Here is a 23733-nt window from a genome sequence, read left to right on the forward strand (position 1 = left end):
ATGTCAACTAAACTCGAAATTCATTTAGTGGCAGAAAACATATTCTGCGGATGTTTTGTCTCTTTTATACAATGACTTAATGATTTAACTATAATCCAAAGACTAGCTTAAAGAATACTTTTCAATATGCTTAAAACAAAATTTGCACTTTTTGTTTTTTGTACATTCCCTACATGGCATCGGCATGCCAATCCCTAATGATATTAGTTCACATATAAGGCTGGACCATCGGGTAAACGAACCATATCTCCAACCAAAAACATTTAACCCCACAAATGTAGTTATTTAATTAAGAATTTTTTTTCTGTTTGCGATATCATTTATACGAGGCTTGTATCAGTTTTAATGAAACACGGTACAGGTAGAGTGGTATAGAACTAATACCATATCAGTAGACAGTAATTCAATATGGACCATTTGTGAAGATGATTACACCTAATTATTTTTATTTGTATCTGATTTTCCTGTATATAATAATACGTACTACATGTAAGAAATTTATTCGATTTCAGCAACCGTCTTTCAAACCCTAATTGTCTGGAACTGGAAGCACCCAACTTTGTCTTCAAAACCTTAACAATTGAATTTAGATACATCACATATTTTTTCCTGGTACATTTTCATCATACGTATAGTTGATTTATGGATAGAAAAAAAGTTAAAATTGAATTGTATAGGGTCTTAGTAAAATGGTGTCCTACATTTTTAGGGGGTCCTAGCTCCGACCAAGAAAATAAATACTTTGGATTTATCCCTTAATGAGACCAAGGCGTAATAAAAGATAAGCATATCTACTACTTTTACCATCTTGGGTCACTTACTGAAATTGGCAATATCTTTCCAACTTTCAAATATATACTTATGTTTCGGGAAATTTTCTTCTTTTACTAAACCAATGAAAAGATAATAAATATTTTGAAGTTCGAAAGTAGGGGTGTTCAATCCGGATATCGGTTCGGTTTCGGTCCGGTTTTTTTCGGTTTTCAGTATTTCGGTTAGTAAAATATAACTACCATTCTAAATTCATATTTACTTCGGTTCGGTTCGGTTTATATACCGTCGGTTTTCGGTTTATTCGGTTTTATACCAAAAAACATAATTATTTTGTTTGAGATCATATTATATGAATTTTAGAGTCATATTGTCAACACAGTCATTTATTAAAAATATATTACATGTTCAAATAGATGAACAAAAAAATAAAAATGCTTCTACCATCAAATAAAACAATCAATTCTATAACTAAAATCAAAGCTTGAAATTTTGAAAATAAAAATATGAAACATAAAAGAAAAGTTTTTCCACTCTTTCATATTTAGTGTTCATTAAAGACAAATCAACGTATTGGATCCGAGAAGAAAAAAAGGATCCGTAAGAAAACTATGACTTAGTTTGAGCAAAAAAAAAATTAAGATGAACACTTAGTATATAGAAAATATTTACGGTTTTGAATGTGACCAAGAAATGAAGAAAGAACATTTAATTTTTTATCATTCCTAAAAAAATATCACCATTCATAAGAAATATATTTTTCCTCTCATTCCTTCTCATTCTTTTTTTTTTGTAGAATAATAAAAAATAAAATCATTCTTTGATAAATTTGATAAAGAACAACCATTCTTTTTCATTTCTAATATTTTATTTCTATATGTTTCTTTTATATTCGTTCATTTTGTTCCCAGAAAAGTTACTAGTCGGAGCCTACTTACGTAATTAAGTGAAACGTAAGATAAATGCTTTAGTGAGACCTTCAGACCAAGACATATAAATAAAAAATAAATTTAACTGATATTCTATCATCTTGAATCACTTACTGAAAATGGAATAATAGCATTCAAATATAAGACTATGCTTCAAAAAATTTCGTCTTCTGAAAATAAATCGCTTGGAAAAATAGCAATATACTTCAAAATTATTTTCAGGTGTTCTGTGATGATGGTTGATCAGGATACAACAACATATACAAAATCGGTTAAGAGACCATTTCCAATGTAGACTATTTTTATATTATAAAAGCATACCTTCTTTGAGAACTTAGAAAAGCATATCATAGGAGCAAACCCATCACTATAGAGTTATTTTATTTCAAAATAAAATAAAGAAGAAAAAAATAGTGTTTCATGGAAATGTCCTAACAATTGCAAGTGAGTATTTCGGTGACTTTTCAACTGAGAAAGAAAAGATCGACAAAATAATCATATGATTTATCGACGCTTTCTGTGCCAAAGATGTTGAAGAAGAATTTAAGTGCAAAATATAAATGGCCAAGAAAGATACTTTACGGAGACCGGAACCTAATAAAAGATGATTTTGCTAATATTTTATCATTTTGGATTGAAAATGGTATAATATGATAACTTTCAAATACAATAATAATAATGTTTTAGGAAGTTTTCATCGTTTATAAAATAAATCAACTGAAATGTACTGAATATTATAAAATTGAAAAAAACAAATCAGAATAGTATTTTGTGATGACTAGGAATGGACATTTGGATATTCGGTCGGGTTTGGGTAGGACCCGATCAGGTCCAGATCTATCGGGTAAAAAACAAATCAGAATAGTATTTACTTTTACTAAAACCACTTGATTTTTTTCCGTCAATAGGTATTTGATTAATGGGCCTAAAAAACTCTCATTACAAACATACAGAAGCCCATGAAATCGAGCCAAAAACAATAAAATTCTGGGCCGAAAGCCTAACAACGAAAAACCCTAGAACCCACGAGGCTTCGCCACCGTGCGGACAAACGCTGTGGTTCCGACGTCGCCCTCGCTTTGAAACAACACCGGGAACCAACCGTCGGTTCACCCGGATCCACCGGAGCTCACTGACTCCACACCATCACCACCGCAAACGTCTTTAACACAAGTGAGCCCAATTTCGGAGAGCATCAATCGACTGATCGAGATATCATCCGTCACCATTCATCGCAATCACCGAGAGGAAAACTTCGCGTGAACCATCACCGTTAACCATGGTCGAACTTCAATCGTCCTCCGACGTCGTCACCACCAATCCAAACCAAACCAAAAGCGAAAAAAACTAAAAGGAAAGAAACAGACTAAACCCTAAAAACGGAACTAGGGAACCAACCGACGGCGAGGCAAGGCATGGAACGCCTTCACCCCCTGTAATCTAGACCGACGGCGGCAGAGCTAAACGACGCCTCCACCTCTCGGGGACAGGAACCGGCGTCGACAGAGCTGGAGGAGCCTCCGCCTCCCGGAGACAAAACCAAATAGCCGTACAAAGAGCTTCACCGCGCCTTCTTCACCACGACCGCGCCTTTACGCCAGAAACAGATCCGCCATGGACAGCCTTATTCCAGAACTCAAGCAAGGCGGAGGAGAGAGGGAACGATAGCAAAGCGAAGATCGAAGGCTTTAACGGTGGCTTGAGAGGCTCCAGTGACGGCACGCACGCTCACGCGCCGGCCGGTCACCGGACCCGAGTATAGATCTACTTTCTCTCTCTCTTTTAAGTAGATACGATTCGTAGCATTTTCCTACTAAAACCACTTGATTACAATATAAAAGTAATTAAAATAGTTAATCGTTGCTATTCTGAACAAATAAGACAAAAACTACACATTAACTTTTAATATTTTAATTAATTACTTTAATAATTTTGGAGTTAAAGTTTTAAAACATCATACAAATTGAAACAAAAATATCTTCAAAAACATCATATAAAAAAGAACGAAGAGAGTATTTCCAACAAATCAAAAATGAAATTCTATAAAATTTATACTTCTACGGAAATAGAAGAAAAAACATTAAAATGACATCTCTCTATAGATCCATCAAATCTATGTGCACATACGGTTTTTTGAATTCAAGAAATTATGGATCTAAGTCCATAATTTATTTCGGCGAGGGTTAAAACCAGTTCTTTAATCCCAACCCACAACCGCTAAAACTTGAACCTGACACCTCTACCTTTTGAAAAGAAGGCTCTACCAGTAGAGTTAGCAGCAGAGCTGGCTCTGGCCCAAAGTAGATGAAACACATGCTTCCGGCCCCAAATATTATAACTACTAAACCAGCCACATTTTTCAATAAAATACTTGCAGTCTAGTGGTTAAATGACATTAGCTATTATCCTTAGTGTAAGGGTCGAACCCACATTGCTACATATATTTATTTCATACATTTTTTGGTCTGGACTTGTAGCCTTAATAATTCCAGGACCGGCTCTGGTTAGCAGCTCCTAGTATTACTTTTTGATATACGCACACCCTCGGCGAATGCATAATTTGCGTAGACAATAGTAATCCACTAGCTTGAGTTTTATTTCAGCAGCTCTGAGTACTAAGAACTATTAAAATGTGTGAATAATATTTCTGAACAGTCTCATTCGACTGACCACAAACTAACTGCTAACATCATTTTCTCATACATTTCAGTGTGGGGCAATAAAGCCAACCGTGTTTTTATTATTCCAAATGTTTCCATTAAATATAATATATTTTCATGGTAATATATGTCTCACGCTAAAATCCATGAAAGCAGAACGTCCCTCTCCCTTCTAAGAAAATACAAGTTCAGATTCATGATAAAGTATTTCACACGGACTCTGCTTAGTCTTTACCATGGCTCAGCCATCTCAAATCACACTCTCTAATCACACTTTTGGAGGTGCACTAACGAATCTATATATCAGTATATGCAGACTGAGTATATGTTACGGAGTTAGCTAGGTTCTTCATCACACAAACGTCCTACATTAGTGTGGAAGACAAAGGTATCCATATCTTTATCAACTTAACTATAGTAAAACCTCTATAAATTACTCGATAAATTAATAAATATTATAAATTTATAAAATTTTCAGATCCCAAAATTAGATCTGTTAAAAATATGATACAAATTGATAAAATAATATTTTGTAAAAACTCTAAGTAAATATATTGTCCCATTAAAATTTAAAATTAAAATTTTGTATGTATATACATTTTATACATGAACAAACAAAACATTGTATTGTACGTTTTATATTCACAATAAGTTATCTTTATATTTTCTTAACATGTAATATATTTTGATGAGATTTAGTAAAATTATATATAAACCATATTTAAAATTTATGAAACATATTTTATATACACCAAATAATATAGTAAAACAGTATGAGTGACGAATGTAATTTTTTTTAATTAATGTATATACACAAAATAAAATATTTTTCCTATTTTGAAAATAAATTTTAAAATAGAAAAATCTAAAAAATGATTGTTAAATTTTTTTAAACTTTATAAATTAATAAAATATTATAGTCCCAACATTATTAATTTATATATTTTTACTCTATCTTATTTATATGATATCAGTCACAATTTGTTTTGTCGTGACACATTTGGTTCATAATAAGAATTTTGATTAATATTTATATGTAAATATAATTTGTAGTTTTTGTATAATAATAATATTTGTAATAATTTTAATATTTATTTATAGAACTTGTACAAATATATAGTGTTAAATAATAATTATATTTAAAATGTGAAATTTTGTATTAACAAATTATTGTTTATGATAAAATTGGTTAATACAGATTAACTTGATAAAATTATTTTTATCAATAATTAAGTAACTGAATAAATTTCTAAAGTTCAAATGTGCTTTAAATTATTAAAACATAGAAACATATTGTTGATATTGTTTTACTAAAATCATATTGTTGATATTAGATAAATCTTTTTCTGATTTCAAACCTTCCCGTGTTTGGATGAACGAGATGTGGCTTCGCTTTAGTTTTACTTTTTTTGTTTATTTTGTTTCCTTACATTTTTTCAAGTGTTTCTATACTTTAAAATCAGAAAATAGCAAAATATTTGTATATAAATCTTTGAACTTTTTTTTTTGCTTAGTGAATCAGTACATGTTGGACGGCATTGTTTACATAGTGATGAATTAGGAGCAGGAGTGAGTGTGTAAACAGTCGACATATTTTTAAGGTTTTAGTTCCATTTGAGTGCAAATACAAACTCTGAAACGTCGACGTTAACATAGAGAAACATCAGCGTTAACACAGAGAAACAACGACCAACATTTACTTATATAGTTCATGAGAGTTTTAAGTAATTAACCATAAGGACACTTCTAGTGGTTGGTTTCATTTTTATCTTCAAAATTTCATTTTCTTTAAAATAAAGAAAAAACAATGAAGTCAAGTAATGATTGCTCTTGTAGTTTGCTTCAATTTTTCGTAAAAGAAATATTCCAAATATATTTCATCTCCAGTTTACCATTAATTATTAATAACACCTTCTATTTTTTCATGTTTACTAATGCTACTCAATTATATTGTTTTAATAAAAATTTCGAACAATTACTATTTAGTATAAATTAAATATAATCATATTATAAAATTATTACATAACATAAATAAACAGACAAAGAATATCATATTTTATAACGAATTATATATATATATTTCTATAAGTGATTAACAAAAGTAATTTTAAGCAAAAAGTAAGTTTATTTATCTTTGATTCTTTTTAATTGAGCTAAAAATTTTAGAAATGAATATTTTCATGTTTTTAATATAAAAAAAAATATAATTCAATATATGAAATTAATTGGGTAATAGTAACGTAAACTTACTTTTACCCAATCTATCAATTGGGTAATAGTAATGTTACTATTACTCAGTCTATCAAATTAATTAGGTAATAGTAATATATATAATTTATTTTGGCAAAAAAATAAGAATAAGTACAAGTTAAAGACCAATTTATTAAAAAAACTAATTTATAATTTAGAAAATTCATCTTAAAAAATTAAAATTTTGAATATCTTTAAATTTGAAGATATACTGTTCATTTCTTCATTTTGAAACAAGAAATGAAGAATTATTTGAGCAAAAAACAAAATTGAAATGAAGCAAAAGTGGAAAATGAAACATCATTGAAAATGGTATACGACTAACTAAGACTACGTCAAGGGTATTTTCATACTTTGTGATATCAAATCTGATTAATTGAGATTGTGTAGTTGGCATTCTAGTGGCTTAATCGTGGCCATGGAGCTTCTTCCCCTCTGCTTCTTCCAAATTACCCTACAAATATACTTAAAAAAAAGAACTCAATGTAAATAAAATAACATATCTTCATAGTAACGAGTGGAGTGAACCGACTAGATCTACATCGAGTTATGTACATATATGCCCATGTATTTTTAATATTACCATACTTTTTAGGTTTACAGACCAAAAAACACAAAAGAAAAAATTGTACACAGAGACAAATTAGATTAGAATTTATACCTTCCAACATAAATAAACCAATAAGAGAATGCAAAGACTGGAAAAAATTGAATGTTACTGAGTGATGAGTAGTTAAGGAACTTATGGTGTTAGGCTGTCCAAGAAAAGAAGCATCTAAAGAGTTCTTTGAGTACAACGTCTTAAATAAGAAAATGTCAGTCCCATTATAACCTCTGAAAACCAAACACACACACACATTATACAATCTCTTCTTCTCTGAGATATAATGGGGAAAACAAGCAAGTGGATTCGAAATTTCTTAACCGGAAAGAAAGAGAGAACAAAAGAAAAGATTAATCAGAGCGAGTGTGGATTCACTTCTACGACTCCAGGAACTCCTAAAGAGAAACGTCGATGGAGTTTTAGACGTTCTTCTGCCACCGCGCCACCAACTTGTGCTTCTACCCTCAAAGATTCATCTCCACCGCCTCAACCGCCACCTCCTCCACAACCATTTGTGGTGGACAGCGAAGATGAGCAGAGCAAGAACGTTTCAGCCGCAGAGATTGCAGTGGATGTTGAAGACTTTGCAGCAGTGAAGATCCAAGCTTGCTTTCGTTCTCATTTGGTAAAACTAAAAACAAACTCGAGCTTACTAAATACTCTGTTTCTTTCTATCTTCAAATTTTTATTCAAGAGTTCATTTTTGGGGGCAGGCGAGGAAAGCATTAAGAGCGTTAAAAGGTTTGGTGAAACTACAAGCACTTGTGAGAGGTCATTTAGTAAGGAAACAAGCAACGGCTACACTTAGATGTATGCAAGCATTGATTACACTTCAAGCCAAAGCTCGAGAACAGAGGATTCGTATGATCGGAGATTCACCAACAAATCCAAGAACATCGATTCATAAAACCCGGATCCATAACATTTACCACGTAATGGATCTAACCCAGATCTCAAAATCTAATCTTTGACAGCACCCAGATCCCAAAGTTTCTGACTTTGACTCCTCTGTTTTTGCCTTTGCAGGAGAATGAGGAAAACATCAAGATTGTGGAAATGGACACTCAGTCTAAGTTTTACTCTCCAGCTCCTTCTGCTATAACAGATATGAGTCCTCGAGCGTACAGTAGCCATTTCGAGGACTGTAACTCGTTCAACACAGCACAAAGCAGTCCTCAGTGTTCCAGATTCAGAGAGTATTACAATGGAGATTCATTGTCTTCTTACGATTACCCTCTCTTCCCAAATTACATGGCCAATACTCAGTCTTCTAAAGCCAAGGCTCGGTCTCAGAGTGCGCCTAAGCAGAGACCTCCTGAGATCTATGAGAAGCAGCCGAGCGGGAGGAGAAGATCTTCGATGGAAGCACCGAGGAACGGTGTCCCAAGAGCTGTAAGGATGCAGAGATCTTCATCTCAGTTAGGCAAGGAAAGTCATCATCATCATCATCATCCGTGGATGGCAATTAAGCTCGATAGATCTAACATTTCTCTTATGGAGAGTGAATGCGGATCTACCAGTACAATTATGACCAACAGCAACTACGGCAGACATGTTGATGTGAGTCTGTAACCGTTACTTGTTTCCCAAGAAATATTTTACTTGAGGTTAATCTTATGTTTATTGCTCTCTGGTTCTTGTCTATGTGTTGTTTTGTTTATTTCTTTCTTTTTTTAGTTGTGTTGTTTGAAGGCTCAGGAGAACATGTACTGAAAAGTGTGATTTAGAAACTAGTAAGTGATTTGATTGCTGGAAGAAATAAGACAAACTTAGTAACTGAAGAAGGATTCGTTTTCTCGATGATCAAAACTTCAGCAAATAACTAATCTCGATGATCAAAATTTCAGAAAAATGAGACATTTTAATTTTATTGTTTTGTAAGACTTTTCCACGTATCATATCAGTATTTGATTAGCTAACGTAATTGCGCTTTAGTAATTATATAAATTTGGGGTCAAACAGACCATGCATGTTTCTATACGTTTATGTTTTTAGTGCGGCGCTGAAACGAGAGGCAGCATCAGGGAACTGTAATCCGGCAAGAATATAGCCCAGGTTTAGTCGATTTCAGTAGGGCAGCAAACAATATAGTAAAAAAAAGAATATTTAGTCAATGTGAAAGAACATTTAGTCAATTTTTATGCCTTCTCTGAAAAAAAAAAGAATATTCGAAATGAAACTCAAGGTTATACTGTTCAGTTTTAATTATTTAAAACTCACGGGCCAAGAAAAGTCTTTTTAGTTATACTTTTCAGTTTATTTTTGGTCAATGAGGATATTCAAAATGAAACTCAAGTTTATGAGATGGATAATAAATTATTTCTGCTTTACAAATATATCCACAACATCAAATCATATTGAAGAGCTGTGTAAACTGCAAGAGAATCCGGATATATTGCTATTGGGGAGCTAAGATAACATCCAAATATTGAATGCCTTTACCAGAAGTTATGGTCGGTCTTTACATGAGATCAGTGAAGTCATCAAACTTTGAGGTTGCTTCCAAGCCTATAAATTCGTACTCTGAGGATCCTGAGCTTTCGTAGTTCCTAGTATAGACACCTAATCTCAAAACAATCACCAAACTCAGGTTCCAAGTGAAGAAAGCGAGAGAGGTTTGCTTGCAGAGTCTATGTTTATTTACAAATAAACCCCTAAACATTTGCTAAACTCTCTTTTACGTCCTCGTCCTTTAGAAAATAGGTATTCCAACACTATTTGTAACGTAATATGTCAAAAGTACCCCTAACTATATTGTAGAATTACCCCCAGCAACCCGTCTTGTTCTTCAAGTCAGCTTTGATCTTATATCTCCAGTGACAGGAATCGAAGTTGGGAAAAGATCTAAGAAATATTGGCGAACAGATCTGAAGATGGAGTGCGTGTTCGGTCTCGTTGGTGATGGATTCGCTATCGTGGCGGCGGATACGTCGGCAGTTCACAGTATACTTGTGCACAAGAACAACGAGGACAAGATCATGGTCCTTGACTCACACAAGCTCATAGCCGCAAGCGGGGAGCCTGGTGACCGGTAAATCCTCCTCCTCCTCCGCCTCTCTATCTCTCTGAATCAGTACATTGGGTTTGATTTTTGGGAATGTTTATAATAATAGGGTTCAGTTTACGGAGTATGTACAGAAGAATGTGTCACTGTATCAGTTCCGAAACGGGATCCCTTTGACTACCGCTGCTGCTGCCAACTTCACTCGCGGTGAGCTCGCCACTGCTTTGAGAAAGGTGACTTCTTTTCCTACTTTGAGTTATGAGCTTAGGGGGGGGAGTTAGGGTGTCCAAGTTCTTTGCTTTTAGATGCTTTTATGAGATAGTAACGTTTTGGAATATTATTAGCAGATATTAAATTGTTGGAGGTAATTGATAATGTGCTTATTCGTGTGGTTTTGCTTTACTCTTTTGATACAATTTAGTCGAGCTTGTGTGTTATTGAGCCATTGGATTGAAACTGTTTTGATAGTTAATCTTCTTGTTTATATGATTAAGCCATTGGTTAGTACTGAACTTACCCTTCGGGTTGATTGAAGTAACAAAGTTGCGTATCCTTATGTCAAGCTTGATAAGTAATTGATCCTGGCTTTTGATTAGAATGTACAAAGACTAGGCAAAAGCTTGTTTACTATGATTTTGTGACTTGATTATGAAGTTCAGATACTCATGCCTAACTGACATGTGATCTTTTTCAACTTTTAGACATTGCTGAGCCCATGTATGTAGCCTTTGCTTAAGTTTGCTAATGAAAACTGAAAATGGCAATGGTAGAAACTGTATTACTTTTCCACAATTATTCTTCTTATCATCTTGAGATATCTCATTGCGTTTTAAATTCTGTTTGATTCCAGAACCCGTACTCAGTAAACATCCTGATGGCTGGCTACGACAAAGAAGCAGGCGCATCTCTATACTACATTGACTACATTGCAACTCTTCACAAGGTTGACAAGGGAGCATTTGGTTACGGCTCATACTTCTCTCTCTCCACAATGGACAGGCACTACCGCAGCGACATGTCAGTTGAAGAAGCCATTGAGTTGGTCGACAAATGCATACTTGAGATCAGGTCAAGGCTGGTCATTGCGCCACCAAACTTTGTGATCAAGATCGTCGACAAGGATGGAGCTCGTGAGCACGCTTGGCGTCAGTCTGTACAAGATGTCACCACTGCTTCTCTCTAACTCTGTTATGTTTGCTTTTTTTTTCTTTTACTAAGCTTACATTTGCTTTTTATGTTGAAACTTCAAAAGCTTAGTTCCCAGATAATGATGCTATGATATTATATACTTTGAAATGGAAACATTTTTCTTATAAGAGAGAACATGCTATGCTTTTGTATATGGAAGGAAAGTAATAACAAATCGTATCAGATGCGAGTGAGGATACAAGTGGCCAAAGTCATGATGATGGTCGTGAGAAACAACAACAGGTTGCTGATCATTGGAGAGCCGTTAATGATGAGTTGTGGTGAGACGTTATCAATATCAGGCGAGAACTGATCGGAGGTTGGTGGATCCTTAGCGGTTTCCGGTGGTAAGCCAAGCGATTGAGGAGAGGCAGAGTCTCGATCACCTGCAGAGATACAAATGAAGCTCAGTCTCAACCAAAACTCCCATCAAAATCGATTTTGTTTCAATACCGTAGTCAAAGGGAGACGTGAACTGGATACTCTGAAGCGGCGGAAGCTCAGGCGACACTGCAACACACAGATCAAGATCCCTATAGTGTTCAACACAATCGATTCAATTTGAATTAGAAGAATCGAAACTGAACCTGAGGGAGAGCAAAGAGACTCGAAAGATTCGTCGGAACTCTGGAATTCGGTACAGATCTGAGAAAGAGAAAGCAATCTAGATCGATCGAGCGGGAATCCGAGGATCATCGGCTGGCGGAGAAGATAACAGAGGCACTTTCCGGCGGCGGAATGAACAGAAGTGGAGAAAACAGAGCAGCAAAGAGCATCCGGCGTCTTTGAGATGTTGTTTGGCGGAGCCGAGACGTAAGGGATGCATGGAGAGAACATAACCAGCTCCTCCGAGCAAGTCGGAGCCGGTGGAGAAGAAGAAGGTCCCTGCGTCTCGGCCACGGCGGTTGAGGAGGTGATCGCGAGCATGAGGATGAATACGATGGTGGCGGCCATTGTCGTTGTTTCAGAGAGCTCCTTCTTGATGTCAGTTACAGAGATTAATGAAAGTGACGAGTGGAGACTCGCGTAACGATATCGTGGCGGGAAATAACAACTTGTTGAGGTCTTGATAATTCCCTGTATTTACGAATTTGCCCCTAGAGCTCGACTTTACCGGGACGAAGCAGGTTTTGGTTTGTTGAGAGGCTCTGAGTTGGCAGTGATCTGCCACTTATATGCGTACACGTGTGAAGATTAACCTAATTTCGGGTTCAGATGGAGTATCAAAGCTAATAATCTATAAAGGAGTCTTAAAAAATCTACTTGTATAAAGTTGTTGGACCTTTTCATTTTTAACTTAACTTATTATAAACAATCAAGTTCTATAATAGCATTATTCAATAATACTTTTATACGTTATATGTAATCTGCTATTGTTACCCATATTTTCGTTCAACAGTTATTGGTACATATAACATTTGTCCCCGTAATACATATGTATTCCAATAATTTTTTTAATTTGTCTCTATTCTAATTCAGAAGACTAATATGATACATGAAACCGAAATAACATCATAGTCAAATATCAAAGTTCACCTAATATCATAGTATGATCAGTTTTTTAAAATTGTCAATATATCACCAATTTTCTTTATTAATGTATTTATGTTCGATGATTTCAGACTTGCAACTACATTCTTTTAGAATTCTGCAACAGGATTTAGATTGATTCATAGTTATAGTTTGAATTACATCATTCTCATGCACTATTTGCTTACATGGCATATTAATTTTTCCTTATATTAGAGCTCTAATGTAGATGACAATTGACAAACATACTACATTAGAAAAGGATTTTGGTGGAGCAAACTATTCAAGTGGACATGATAAAACCTTAAAACAAGTTCTCTGAGGTATGTTCATGTCTTCCACATCTGAGAATGATCTTTACAATTAAAAATATAATTGTAGCAGATTAAATTGAATATATTAAAGTTCAAAATCATCAACTGCGCATTTGAGAATATACTTTTCTATTCTCAGTATTTATTTACTAAATATTTTCTTAATATAAACCAAACATAGTAAAATGAAATCTATAAAAAAATATCACGGGTACATTTATACCAGAATTTTCGGAATCCTTTACCATATTAGGTTAATATTTTTAGCTCTTCAAAATAGTAACAACCAAAATATTAGGCGAACAAAATCTTAAAATAAAAGAAATATTTTCAGATAACTACCAAAATATATGCCGTAACCTAACACATTATTTAATATTTCAGAAAAAGATATCTAAAAGATATTTTTAACAATAAATTTTAGTTTTCTATCACCATTTTCTTCATTAAATTTAAATGATATAGTAAAGGTATTATCAAAATTATAAAAGAAAACAAATCATATAGTTTATTCAAATTTATGTACTATTAAAAATATATAAAAGGTTAATCATTTTAAAAACAAATATCATCAAATTTATATGGGTTTTTATCGGATAAACCAATAATGAAGAATTTTAGGAGTTTAACGGGTTATAGTTTTTAAATATCGGGTTTTAACTAAATCTGAACTAAATTATATATATGAATCACCATATTTGCAAGTTCGTCCGTGGATTTGGGTCGAATATGAAAATATTGGTAAACGTTATTAAAACCCCTTGAAATACTATTAAATTAGTCTAAAATATGCCAAGTAAATCTTGTATCTCATTAACTCAACCAATGTAACTCTTACAAAATATAAAGATGATGTTGTGACATAAGAGTTTACATATAAAATAGGGTAATTGTCAATAATAGCACATTTTGAAGTTTATGTCTCAAAAATGACATTAGAAGGAGAAAGTCACAAAAATGACATTCATTAAAGGGTAAAATATCCCTAATACCCTTGGTTTAAAATTAAATAAATAAACAAAAATAAATAAAAATAAAAATAAAAAATAAAAAAAATGAAAAAAAGAAATTTTTTTTATAGTTTCAGATTATATGTTTTCAGATTCGAAAATTTTATAATTTTTTTTTTGAAATTGTTTTTTTGAAATTTTTTTTTTTTCAAATTTTCTTTTTATAATTTTAAAATACTTTTTGAAACTGTTTTTAAAATTTTTATTTTTTATTTTAGTATTTGTTTTATAAAATTTTAAACCCTAATTCTAAAACTCCACCCCTTAACTCTAAATACTAAGGTTTGGATTAATTAACCCAAGGGGTATAAATGTATATTTACCTCTTTAATGAAACTTATTTTTGTGACTTTGAGCCTTGAGTACTACTTTGGGAACAAAAACTTGGTTTAGTGCTATCCTAGTCTTTTTCTCTATAAAATATCAAATAGAAAAAATTGATAAAATTATATAATTTTAAACAAAACATCATCTATATCATATGAATTTATAACTAAATAATGTATATTTTAATCAAAACACTATTTCATATCATATTTTTATTAACTGAAAAAAACCCGCGCTTTCGAAACGCGGGTCAAAATCTAGTTTACATTTTAATGTTGCATGATCATGAATATTCTATCATAATTCATAAGTTTAAAGACTAGGCATTTTCCAAATTGGTCGAATCCCTAAATACATATCATATGTAAGACAAGTCTATAACTTGGGCCGGATTCAGTTATTCAAAGTTTAAACATATATCTAAGAAGAAAACAATTTCTCTACAAATTCTTTATTTTCATTTAAAAATCGGCAAGGATTTGGCAATCAAGTCAAATAAAAAATTATCTAATCAGAAAGGTAGGTCAACAAGCAGCCAGTCACTAAAAACGATTAAGGGGCTGTTTGTTTCACCATTTGTCATCTCCATTCAAATGATTTATTTGTATGATTTATTCAGATGATCCATTCAGATTTTTGTGATTATTTGTTTGTCCATCCACATATATCATCTAGATGAATCATCTAAATGGATTTTATGTTTGTTTCTTTATTTTCATTTCCATTCAAATGAGTTTAGTAAACAAATTACCAAAATATACTTGTGTCGATTTAATCATATGTTTGATATTAATTTTAACTATATCACATTTAATTATTTAGTTTAATATATTTACATTAGAATTATTTCAAAATTAACGAGTTTTCTTTTTGCGGTTTGGACGGGAAAAAAAAGATTTTTTTGTTTTAGCGGGAAAACACATTTTTTGGTTTGGGCGGGAAAACAAGATTTTTCGGTTATGGCGGGAAAAACGAGATTTTTCGGTTTTGGCGGGAAAATACAAATTTTAGGTTTTGGCGAGAAAACACATTTTTGCCGGTTTGGCGGAAAAAAACACATTTTTGACAGTAAAATACGTTTTTTGCGGTTTTGGAAAGAAACACATTTTTTGCGGTTTTGGCGAAAAACGCGTTTTTGCGGTTTTGGCGGGAAAACATGTTTTTGCGGTTTTGGCGGGAAAATGAAACTTTTTGGTTTTGGTGGGAAAACGCATTTTTCGGTTTTTGGCGGGATAACGAGATTTTTCGGTTTTGGCGGAAAAAATGAGATTTTTCGGTTTTGGTGGAAAAACGCGTTTTTCAGTTTTGGCGGGAAAATGAGTTTTTTGGTTTTAGCTGGAAAACACGTTTTTCGATTTTAGCGGGAAATTTTTTTTTTTTTGTTTTGGCGGAAAAACATGTTTTTGCAATTTTGGCGGAAAAACGTATTTTTGTGTTTTGGCGGAAAAATGTGTTTTGGGGTGTTGGCGTGAAAACTTGTTTTTGTGATTTTGGTATGAAAACACGTTTTTCGGTTTTTGCGAAAAAATAAATTTTTGCAATTTTGGCGGGAAAATGCGTTTTTGGGATTTTGGCGTGAGAAAATAGTTTTTAGGTTTTTGCGGGAAACGTGTTTTTGTAGTTTTATCAGTTTTCGTATGTGACAGAAGTGATATTATGTTCAAGTTTATAATTTGTGAATTACATTAGGGGCATAATAGACATTATACCATTTTGAATGAACCATCTCCATTTAAGTGATCCAAATTGGTTCAGCTGAATATACTTTCAAATTAAGCCTAAATTTCTAAAAGTCATCCGGATGATCTATCTGAATGAGTTGCACTTTTAGTATCTAAACAAACAAAACTCTCATCTTCATTCAAATGACTCATCCAGATGGAGAAACAAACGGGCCGTAAGATTCTTTCACAGAAGTCTCGGTTAATTGTTAATCACAACTCAATTTCGCCAAAATGGTGTTGCAAAAGTTGGTCATCCAGATCAAGCTACCTCCTTATTTTCATCTTATTCTACGGTCATCACTTCCTTATTTATTTTAGTTGCTCTCAAAACACTCCAACACAAACCACTAAACTCAGCAACTGATAACGAACTCTTTAAGAGATTCTCAGAAAACCACAAAGAAAATATGAAAAATGGAATGTGTTTACTGCTGCTTACAGTTTCAGTGGCAGTGATCTGGTCCACAATGACGGTTTCTGCTCAATCTGACTGCACAAATGTTCTTATAAGCATGGCGCCGTACTGTCTAGGCTACATCACTGGGAACTCTTCTACTCCTTCTCAGCAATGTTGCAATCAGTTGGCTAATGTTGTTAGGCCATCTCCTGAGTGTTTGTAGGTTGTCAAAGGTGGAAGTTCACAGGTTGGGATAAATGTTAACCAAACACAAGCTCTTGCGTTGCCTAAAGCTTGTAATGTTCAAACTCCTCTTGCTAGTCGCTGAAATGCTAAGAATAGACTCTGTTTTGGGGTGTGTTCAAAAAAAAAAAAAAAAAAGACTCTGTTTTGGGGGAATCACTTTCTACTAGATTCATATTGTCGCTGTCTTTTTGTCTCTAACGCATTATGAGTTCATTATTTTCATGTGGTCCTTCAGATAATTCGCCTGCAGGATCATAAAACACTTCAGGTAAAGGGCCAAGTTGCATATAAAATAAATAAATAAATAAATAACCAGTTTTGATAATCTTTATGGAACCTAATCATATATATTTTTGACACTATCGATGAATACAACATGGAAATGGATCAAAAGAAGGTCCAAGAGCAGGGTCGTCGTCTGATAGGAGTTCTATCAAGTTCTCATTCCTTCTTCTCGCCATTCTTTCCGCAGCTTCCTACATTATCTACTCAAAAAATACTAACCTTTTCTTCAGAAACCACAAAGCTTTTGTCCTCTTAGGCATATTCTTTACTAGTCTCTGTTGAATATGAAATAATAACCCGTGTGCAAGCACCACCAGTTTTATGGTTTAAAGGCATTTGGTTTAAGGAGGCAACCCCTAAATTTTCTTTCCTGACTTGGTTAGCTGCTCATGATAGATTAGCCACAGGAGACAGACTTTTCAGGTGGAATCCTCAAGCAGTTTCAACATGCTGGCTCTGCAACTCTGCTACAGAGTCGAGGGACCACTTATTCTTTGAATACTCATTCTCTGGGGAAGTTTGGCGTGGTACAGTTCGTGGTCTGATCAGTACTACTCTGCCGGTACGATGGTCTGTTCTGCTTCAGAGATTGGTTACTGGTCTGCAAGATAGAACTGCAACTTTTCTCTTTCGATATTGCTTTCAAGCCACAGCCTACGCCCTATGGCATGAAAGAAACACGCGACGAGTGGGAGAGGCTCCTCATTCCCCTGCTAGACTCATCATTTTTTTGGACAAGCTCATTAGAAATAGAATCTCCTCTTTGAGAAGGAGAAGGGGCAATATACATGAGAAGGCTATGGAGATGTGGTTTGGAAGTAGATGATCTTTATACCTTCAAAAAATTTCCATATAGGCTTTTCTTTTTCAACTTATAAATAGCATTAGGTTGTATAAAGGTTTTTTGAAGTGAATAAAATTTAAAATTCTTTCAAAAAAAAAAAAAAGAATATGAAATAATATATTGTGGTGTTGTGTAATGTATTTTGTGCTTTATCAATCCCTACTTTCTGAGTGATATTGACAAAGAGTGTGTTGTATCTGCTGGCTTTAGGCAATAAACATTACTTTCTAGCAGGGCCGGGCCTGAATACAAGCTAATAAAGCATGTGCTTCAGGCCCGGACAAGTATTATAATTTATAGGGCCAATTATTACGACCGCAGTTCTATTGGTTTGAATCTTATGATGTGATCTCAAGGTAGTGCGTTCGAGCCATGATGAAGCAATTTTCAAACTTTTTTCTATTTTCCGAAAATAAAGGGCCAAAAATATATTTTTTTGCTTCAGGGCCAATTTTTTTCAGGCACGGCCCTGCTTTCTAGGACATAAATTGACATAAATAACACTAGACAAACATAAATCAATCTATAAATTTTGGGTTTAGATCCGGAAGCAGACCGGTGAAACGCCTGATGTTTGGGACCTAGGGGATTGCGGGGTTTGGAGTAGAACCTCCTCGTCATTTACAAACGGCTTTATCTCTTGAATGTAATACATAGCAAGCAACACATGTATTTTAGGTTATCAAATCTCATAGTAACACAAACTTAACTTTTGAACTTTTGGGCCGGTTCTAGAGATTTGTAAGGCTCATCCTATACTAGACGAACAGAACGAATAAGGCGTATGTAAGGCCACCCTTCTACTTTCCCCCTGACACTAGAAATTGTAGCCATGATATTCGATAAGAACGACTTGCCGGCAAATATAGAATAAGCCTATAGACGGCAGTTTCATCTGCTTTGTTCCTGACCATCTAAGCCAATTTTATCCTTTGGAATTCCGGAAGAGAAGGCAAGATTTCACGCTTTGTTTCAAACATATACACACACCAGGACAATACTATCAAGTTTTGCAAAAATGAATTCTGATACAAAACTTACCCTGAAGATTACAAAATCTCCCATCAAATATTAAATAACATAAAAATATTCACTGCTGATGATTTGATGAACTTCAATGCTATCAAAACTATACTAAAAGCAGAATATCAGGCTCTATGGAGGTGTCCACGTCGGATGGTAAATTCCACCAGTCATATTGCACCAAACGGCCACGTCATGCACGAGTTTATTATGGTTTGGGTACGTATTCTCGGCCCGTTTTTTGTTGTGCTTTTTTGTTTATTATAATGGTTTGGGCTTTTCTGAATTAGGCCCGGGTGAGTTCCGCGTTGTATGTGTATCCCTAACAGCGTCGTCACATACCTTTCGACTTCTATCTCTGCCGTTTCTCACCTCTCCAAATCCGTTTCCACGAGTAAATTCGCCACCATATTTTCTAATCAAACCTCATCAAGCATTCCTTTAACTCATTTAATGGATTCTTTTCGTCTTCTTCTCTATTTGCCTATTTATAAATCTCTTCTCTGATCTCATGCCTCCATTAGCGTTATCAAAATTCTCTCAAATACTCATCCCGATGAAGCCTACCCGTAACTCTTCGTCCTCCACCGAACGTCCGTCCAGCAAGAAGACCGCCGTCTCTGCTGCGTCCGCTGAGCCAAACGGAAAGTCTGCGATCCGTAACTCTCCGTCCTTCACCGAGCCCGCGTCTAGCCAGAAGATCGTCGTCTCCTCTGTGTCTGCTAAGCGAAACGGGAAGTCTATTGCTTCCTCTGCGACTGTGATGAAACCTAGCGCGCATGCGTCTGTTGCAACCGCCAACCCGATGAACCCTGTAGCTTCCAGCGGTCTCTCATCCGCTCATGGTGAACAAGTGATGTTGTTCAGGGATGTTTCACTGGGGCCACACGAAGCCGAGATGAGGTTCCGATTGATTCACCTCTGGGAGGCTCGAAATCCAAATACCAAAGTTCTCATTGGTCAAGAGATTCTCCTTATCGACGAAGAGGTTTTTTTAGGGTTTTAAAGTTTCTTTTTTTGGATTTGCACGACTGAGATAATGTTTTAAATAATTGATGATTTGGATTTATCGACAGGGAACTGTTATTCAGGGTTTTGTTCCGGCTGGTCGTGTAGGAACATTTGAACTCTCAGCTGGTTCCGTCTATAAGTTGACCAACTTTTTCGGATCCAGAAGCAAATATCAGTATCGGGTTGCTGATCATAGCGCCACCGTCTCATTCTCTTGGAATTCTTCTTTGTCGGTTCTTGAGAATCCTCCGTTTTTCTTTCTAGTAGATCGGTTCAGGTTCCACAGCTACGATGAGTTTAGGGCCAACTGTGACTCCAAGGGTGATCTCTATGGTAAGCCATGTTGAACTTATAGATACGTTTGTTAGAATATGAGAGTATAATTATATACGGGTTTGTTATATAAATATAGTATAAGTTTGATGTATACGGTTTATTATTTTGTTATATCAGACTTTGTTGGCCATATGAAGCTGGTGAGTGGGCAAACTATCACTGACCACATTGTTCTTGACGAAGCTGATATATCAGAGAAGCGGCATCTGTGTGTTCATGTTCAGTCACTTGAGTATGTTTCTCCAGTTCTTAGCCTCTTTCGTTTTGTGTTATTATTAACACATGATTTCGTCTTCTGTAGCGGACCAGTGTTGAAGCTCTATCTATGGGACCAAGCTGCATCCGAGTTCTGCCAGAAATTCAAATCTTATGGAGGGACTCCAAGCGTTCTTCTGGTCACCACAGTGAACCCTAAGCATCTTGGAGGTTAGCATTCCACTTTATAACATCATGTTCCTATTCAGAGCTTATAGAAATTATTTAAAACTACTTAAGTAAACTTTTATTGTTAGGTGAGCAGTCACATGCTATATTACGGTTAATCACATTCACTCATATGTTATTAACAGGAACCCTTGCTATCACTTCTATGTCTTCATCTCGAGTGTTCATGGATTCCGACGTGCAGCCTACCAAGGACTATCTCGAATGGTATGTATTTGTGTATGCAGTTATTAGCATTCGTCTGTTGATGTCACATCTCATGCAGCTTATTATCTAACATACTTATGGCTTATTTGCATCAGGTTGAGTTCTAATGCAGAAATTGCCAATAGGGTTGCTGCTGAGGTTGTCACTAAGCCTGAGGCAGTGACTCTTGAGGAGCTATTCGCCTACATCAAGCAAGAAACTTCAAAGGTACAATATTTTTTATGTTTTTACATTCGTTTGCATATGTTTGGGAACTAACGAGGTTTATTTTAATTTCCGCGATGAAGGTCGCTTGGTTTGAATGCACTGCGACTATAGATGATGTTGTCCGTGGTTCTCCTTGGTATTACATTTCTTGCGGTGGATGTAATAGCAAGGCTTTCAAAGGTCCTACCTCTCTGATTTGCAACAATAAGAAATGTGTAAAGAATGAGGTCACAGGCGTTCCTCAGTAAGTGTTGTGATCATAGTTTGATATATGTTTTATCAGCGCTGGTAGCTAATCTTGATTTCTCATAGGTACCTCACAAAGATATCAGTTTATGATAAGAGTGAGCAAGCAGCTTTTGTTATTCTTGGCGATGCTGGGAAGGAGTTGAGTGGAAAACATGCTGCAGAATTGGTTGCTACTTATTATGAGGTAATTTCCTACCTGATTATACATCGTATGCATAATTCTGTTACTGCTGACCATCACCTATTCTTGGATTCCGAGAGGAAGTAGTAGTTGATCTAACGTACATATTGCTTGGTTATTAGTCTAATGAAGGAGTTGGAGCTGATCATTGTGTGCCGATCCCGCAAGCTTTACTTGACACGATAGGGCAGACTCGCAAATTCATCGTCAAAGTCTCGGATCACAATTTGTCAGGCAAGACTCAGACCATAACTGTTACCAAGATTCTCCCACTAGCAACTACTGTTCCAGCAACATCCGAGGAACCTGGTGCTTCCAGTGGTCTAGGAAACTCTACGGGTGATAGGGCTAGAAAAGCAGCTGAGATGCTCGAGTCAAGTGAGGCCAAGCGGTGCAAGAGTGGCTGATATAGCTTCAAGCTCTCCTCCTATGCAGTAATTGTTTTTGCTGCAGTTTGAGTTCTGTTTTATGCTTTCTGAATGACTTTGCTTTTTTCATTTCAAGTTTCAGACTTTTTTCTTTTATGTTTAAGTTGCTTGAATACAATTTTCAATTTATGGTTTTTACGATCCCTTAAGTCAATTTACTTATCCTATTATGAACTTTCAATAGTAACAGGATTAGGAGCATAAGCTTCTAAAGAAATTGAAGTACTTCTTACATATTTGAAAAAAAATTAAACATTTTTTATTAAAAATTGTTAAAAATTTTACAATATATATTTTATTTTAAAAAATAATTAACTCAAACTTTTTCAGTCCTATATGGTAAAATTTAATGATATAATCGAAAAATTGAATAAATACTTTTAAAGGAATATTGATCCTATGAAAATGTGTAAATATATTTTTCATAACTTTTAACAAATTACTAGGGTCGGATCCGCCCTACGGGCGGGTAAGCAAATGAACAAATTAATACAAATATATTTTAAATTTTAATAGAATTTTTAGTTTATTTTAATTATAGTTTTCACTATTTTTACTGCAAATTTTACTACTTTTTTAGAAATTATATATTTGTCACTATATCAAAACAATTTATAAAAATATAAATATTTTACTTTGTTCACAATATTTTCTTTTCTTGAATTTAATAGATTTGTAATATATTTCTTCTTAATTTATAATTTAAGCTTTTCGAAAAAGAAAAGCCAATTTATTATTTTTTCAAGAAAATGCAAGTAGCATAAAAATATGATATTAATTGTTACTGTTTAATATTTATAAATAACATGTTAGGTTATATATTTATGTATTATTATATTTGAGAAAAATATATTGAAGTTTGGTTTTTTATGTTTCTTCAAACTCACATCAACAAAAATTTGAAAATAATGAATTCCGTAATTGTTTCCTTTTTTGACCACCAAAATTTAGGCTAAACCTTAAAAAATAATAGAAAATAATAGAAAACCATAACTATTTGATGTATTATTTGCTATAAAGATTGTTTATGAAGCATATGATGTTTTGTTAATATATATGGTTCAATGTTGACCAAGTCATAACAAACTGAATTTTACTGTAAATTGTATAAATTTACACTAATTTATTAAATTCAGTGTGATTTTTTTGGGGGGAGGCTTGTAATTGTGTTTTGTGGATAGCTGTAAATTCAAAATTACTCTTACTAACAGTTGACGTCTTTCTTGTCCCCGGCGCATTCCGCCGTTTGAGAAGATAATCGATCTTGCTTTACTCGGACGTAACTGATGTGTTATTTTCTGCCGAGTTTCAGGTTTCCATGATGCATGTTAGCAGTGTTATAATATGAACAAACATAGCGTGCATTAGTTTATGAATGCTTTTTGGGTGGAAGCGGAACAAAGTAGATCCAGATGCATCAAACAAATAATATACTATTCAAATGTTAGATCCATGTGGACGCTTAACTTTGACATCGAGTTAATGGAGTGTAATATGTAATGAGAACAACAAATATACGACAAAATTAAGGCCAAGTGATAGTTCATGCGTCATTATACCAAAA

The 23733-nt window shown here is 34.3% G+C and overlaps 4 protein-coding genes across 5 annotated transcripts; 3 read left to right on the forward strand and 1 right to left on the reverse strand.

Moving 5' to 3' along the window:
- Positions 1 to 7320: 7320 nt before the first annotated feature.
- On the forward strand, positions 7321 to 9088 carry LOC106359569 (protein IQ-DOMAIN 19-like). Its single transcript, XM_013799245.3, has 3 exons — positions 7321 to 7839; positions 7928 to 8146; positions 8241 to 9088. Exons 1-3 carry the CDS (start codon positions 7498 to 7500, stop codon positions 8784 to 8786), a joined length of 1107 nt encoding a protein of 368 aa, XP_013654699.1. The 5' UTR covers positions 7321 to 7497; the 3' UTR covers positions 8787 to 9088.
- Positions 9089 to 9995: 907 nt separating this feature from the next.
- LOC106360612 (proteasome subunit beta type-2-A-like) lies at positions 9996 to 11531 on the forward strand. The gene is made up of 3 exons (XM_013800234.3): positions 9996 to 10245; positions 10328 to 10451; positions 11069 to 11531. The coding sequence occupies exons 1-3, from the start codon at positions 10088 to 10090 to the stop codon at positions 11399 to 11401; spliced, it is 615 nt and encodes a 204-aa protein (XP_013655688.2). The 5' UTR covers positions 9996 to 10087; the 3' UTR covers positions 11402 to 11531.
- On the reverse strand, positions 11403 to 12814 carry LOC106360613 (non-specific lipid transfer protein GPI-anchored 25). Its single transcript, XM_013800235.3, has 3 exons — positions 11994 to 12814; positions 11860 to 11916; positions 11403 to 11792 (listed from the first exon to the last, which is right to left on the reverse strand). Exons 1-3 carry the CDS (start codon positions 12358 to 12360, stop codon positions 11587 to 11589), a joined length of 630 nt encoding a protein of 209 aa, XP_013655689.1. The 5' UTR covers positions 12361 to 12814; the 3' UTR covers positions 11403 to 11586.
- Positions 12815 to 16039: 3225 nt separating this feature from the next.
- Positions 16040 to 23704, forward strand: LOC106359570. Of its 2 annotated transcripts, XM_048738626.1 has the most exons (11): positions 16040 to 17004; positions 17190 to 17222; positions 17349 to 20094; positions 20183 to 20450; positions 20571 to 20685; positions 20755 to 20879; positions 21023 to 21104; positions 21200 to 21311; positions 21392 to 21555; positions 21624 to 21744; positions 21864 to 23704. In XM_048738626.1, exons 3-11 carry the CDS (start codon positions 19618 to 19620, stop codon positions 22146 to 22148), a joined length of 1749 nt encoding a protein of 582 aa, XP_048594583.1. In that variant the 5' UTR covers positions 16040 to 17004; positions 17190 to 17222; positions 17349 to 19617; the 3' UTR covers positions 22149 to 23704. The 2 variants fall into 2 exon arrangements, with proteins under 2 accessions (XP_048594583.1, XP_013654700.3); XM_013799246.3 differs by having other exon boundaries at positions 16040 to 20094.
- The last annotated feature ends 29 nt before the right edge of the window (positions 23705 to 23733 follow it).

The sequence above is a fragment of the Brassica napus genome, chromosome A8 (assembly GCF_020379485.1).
Source record: "Brassica napus cultivar Da-Ae chromosome A8, Da-Ae, whole genome shotgun sequence".
Classification (NCBI taxonomy): domain Eukaryota; kingdom Viridiplantae; phylum Streptophyta; class Magnoliopsida; order Brassicales; family Brassicaceae; genus Brassica; species Brassica napus.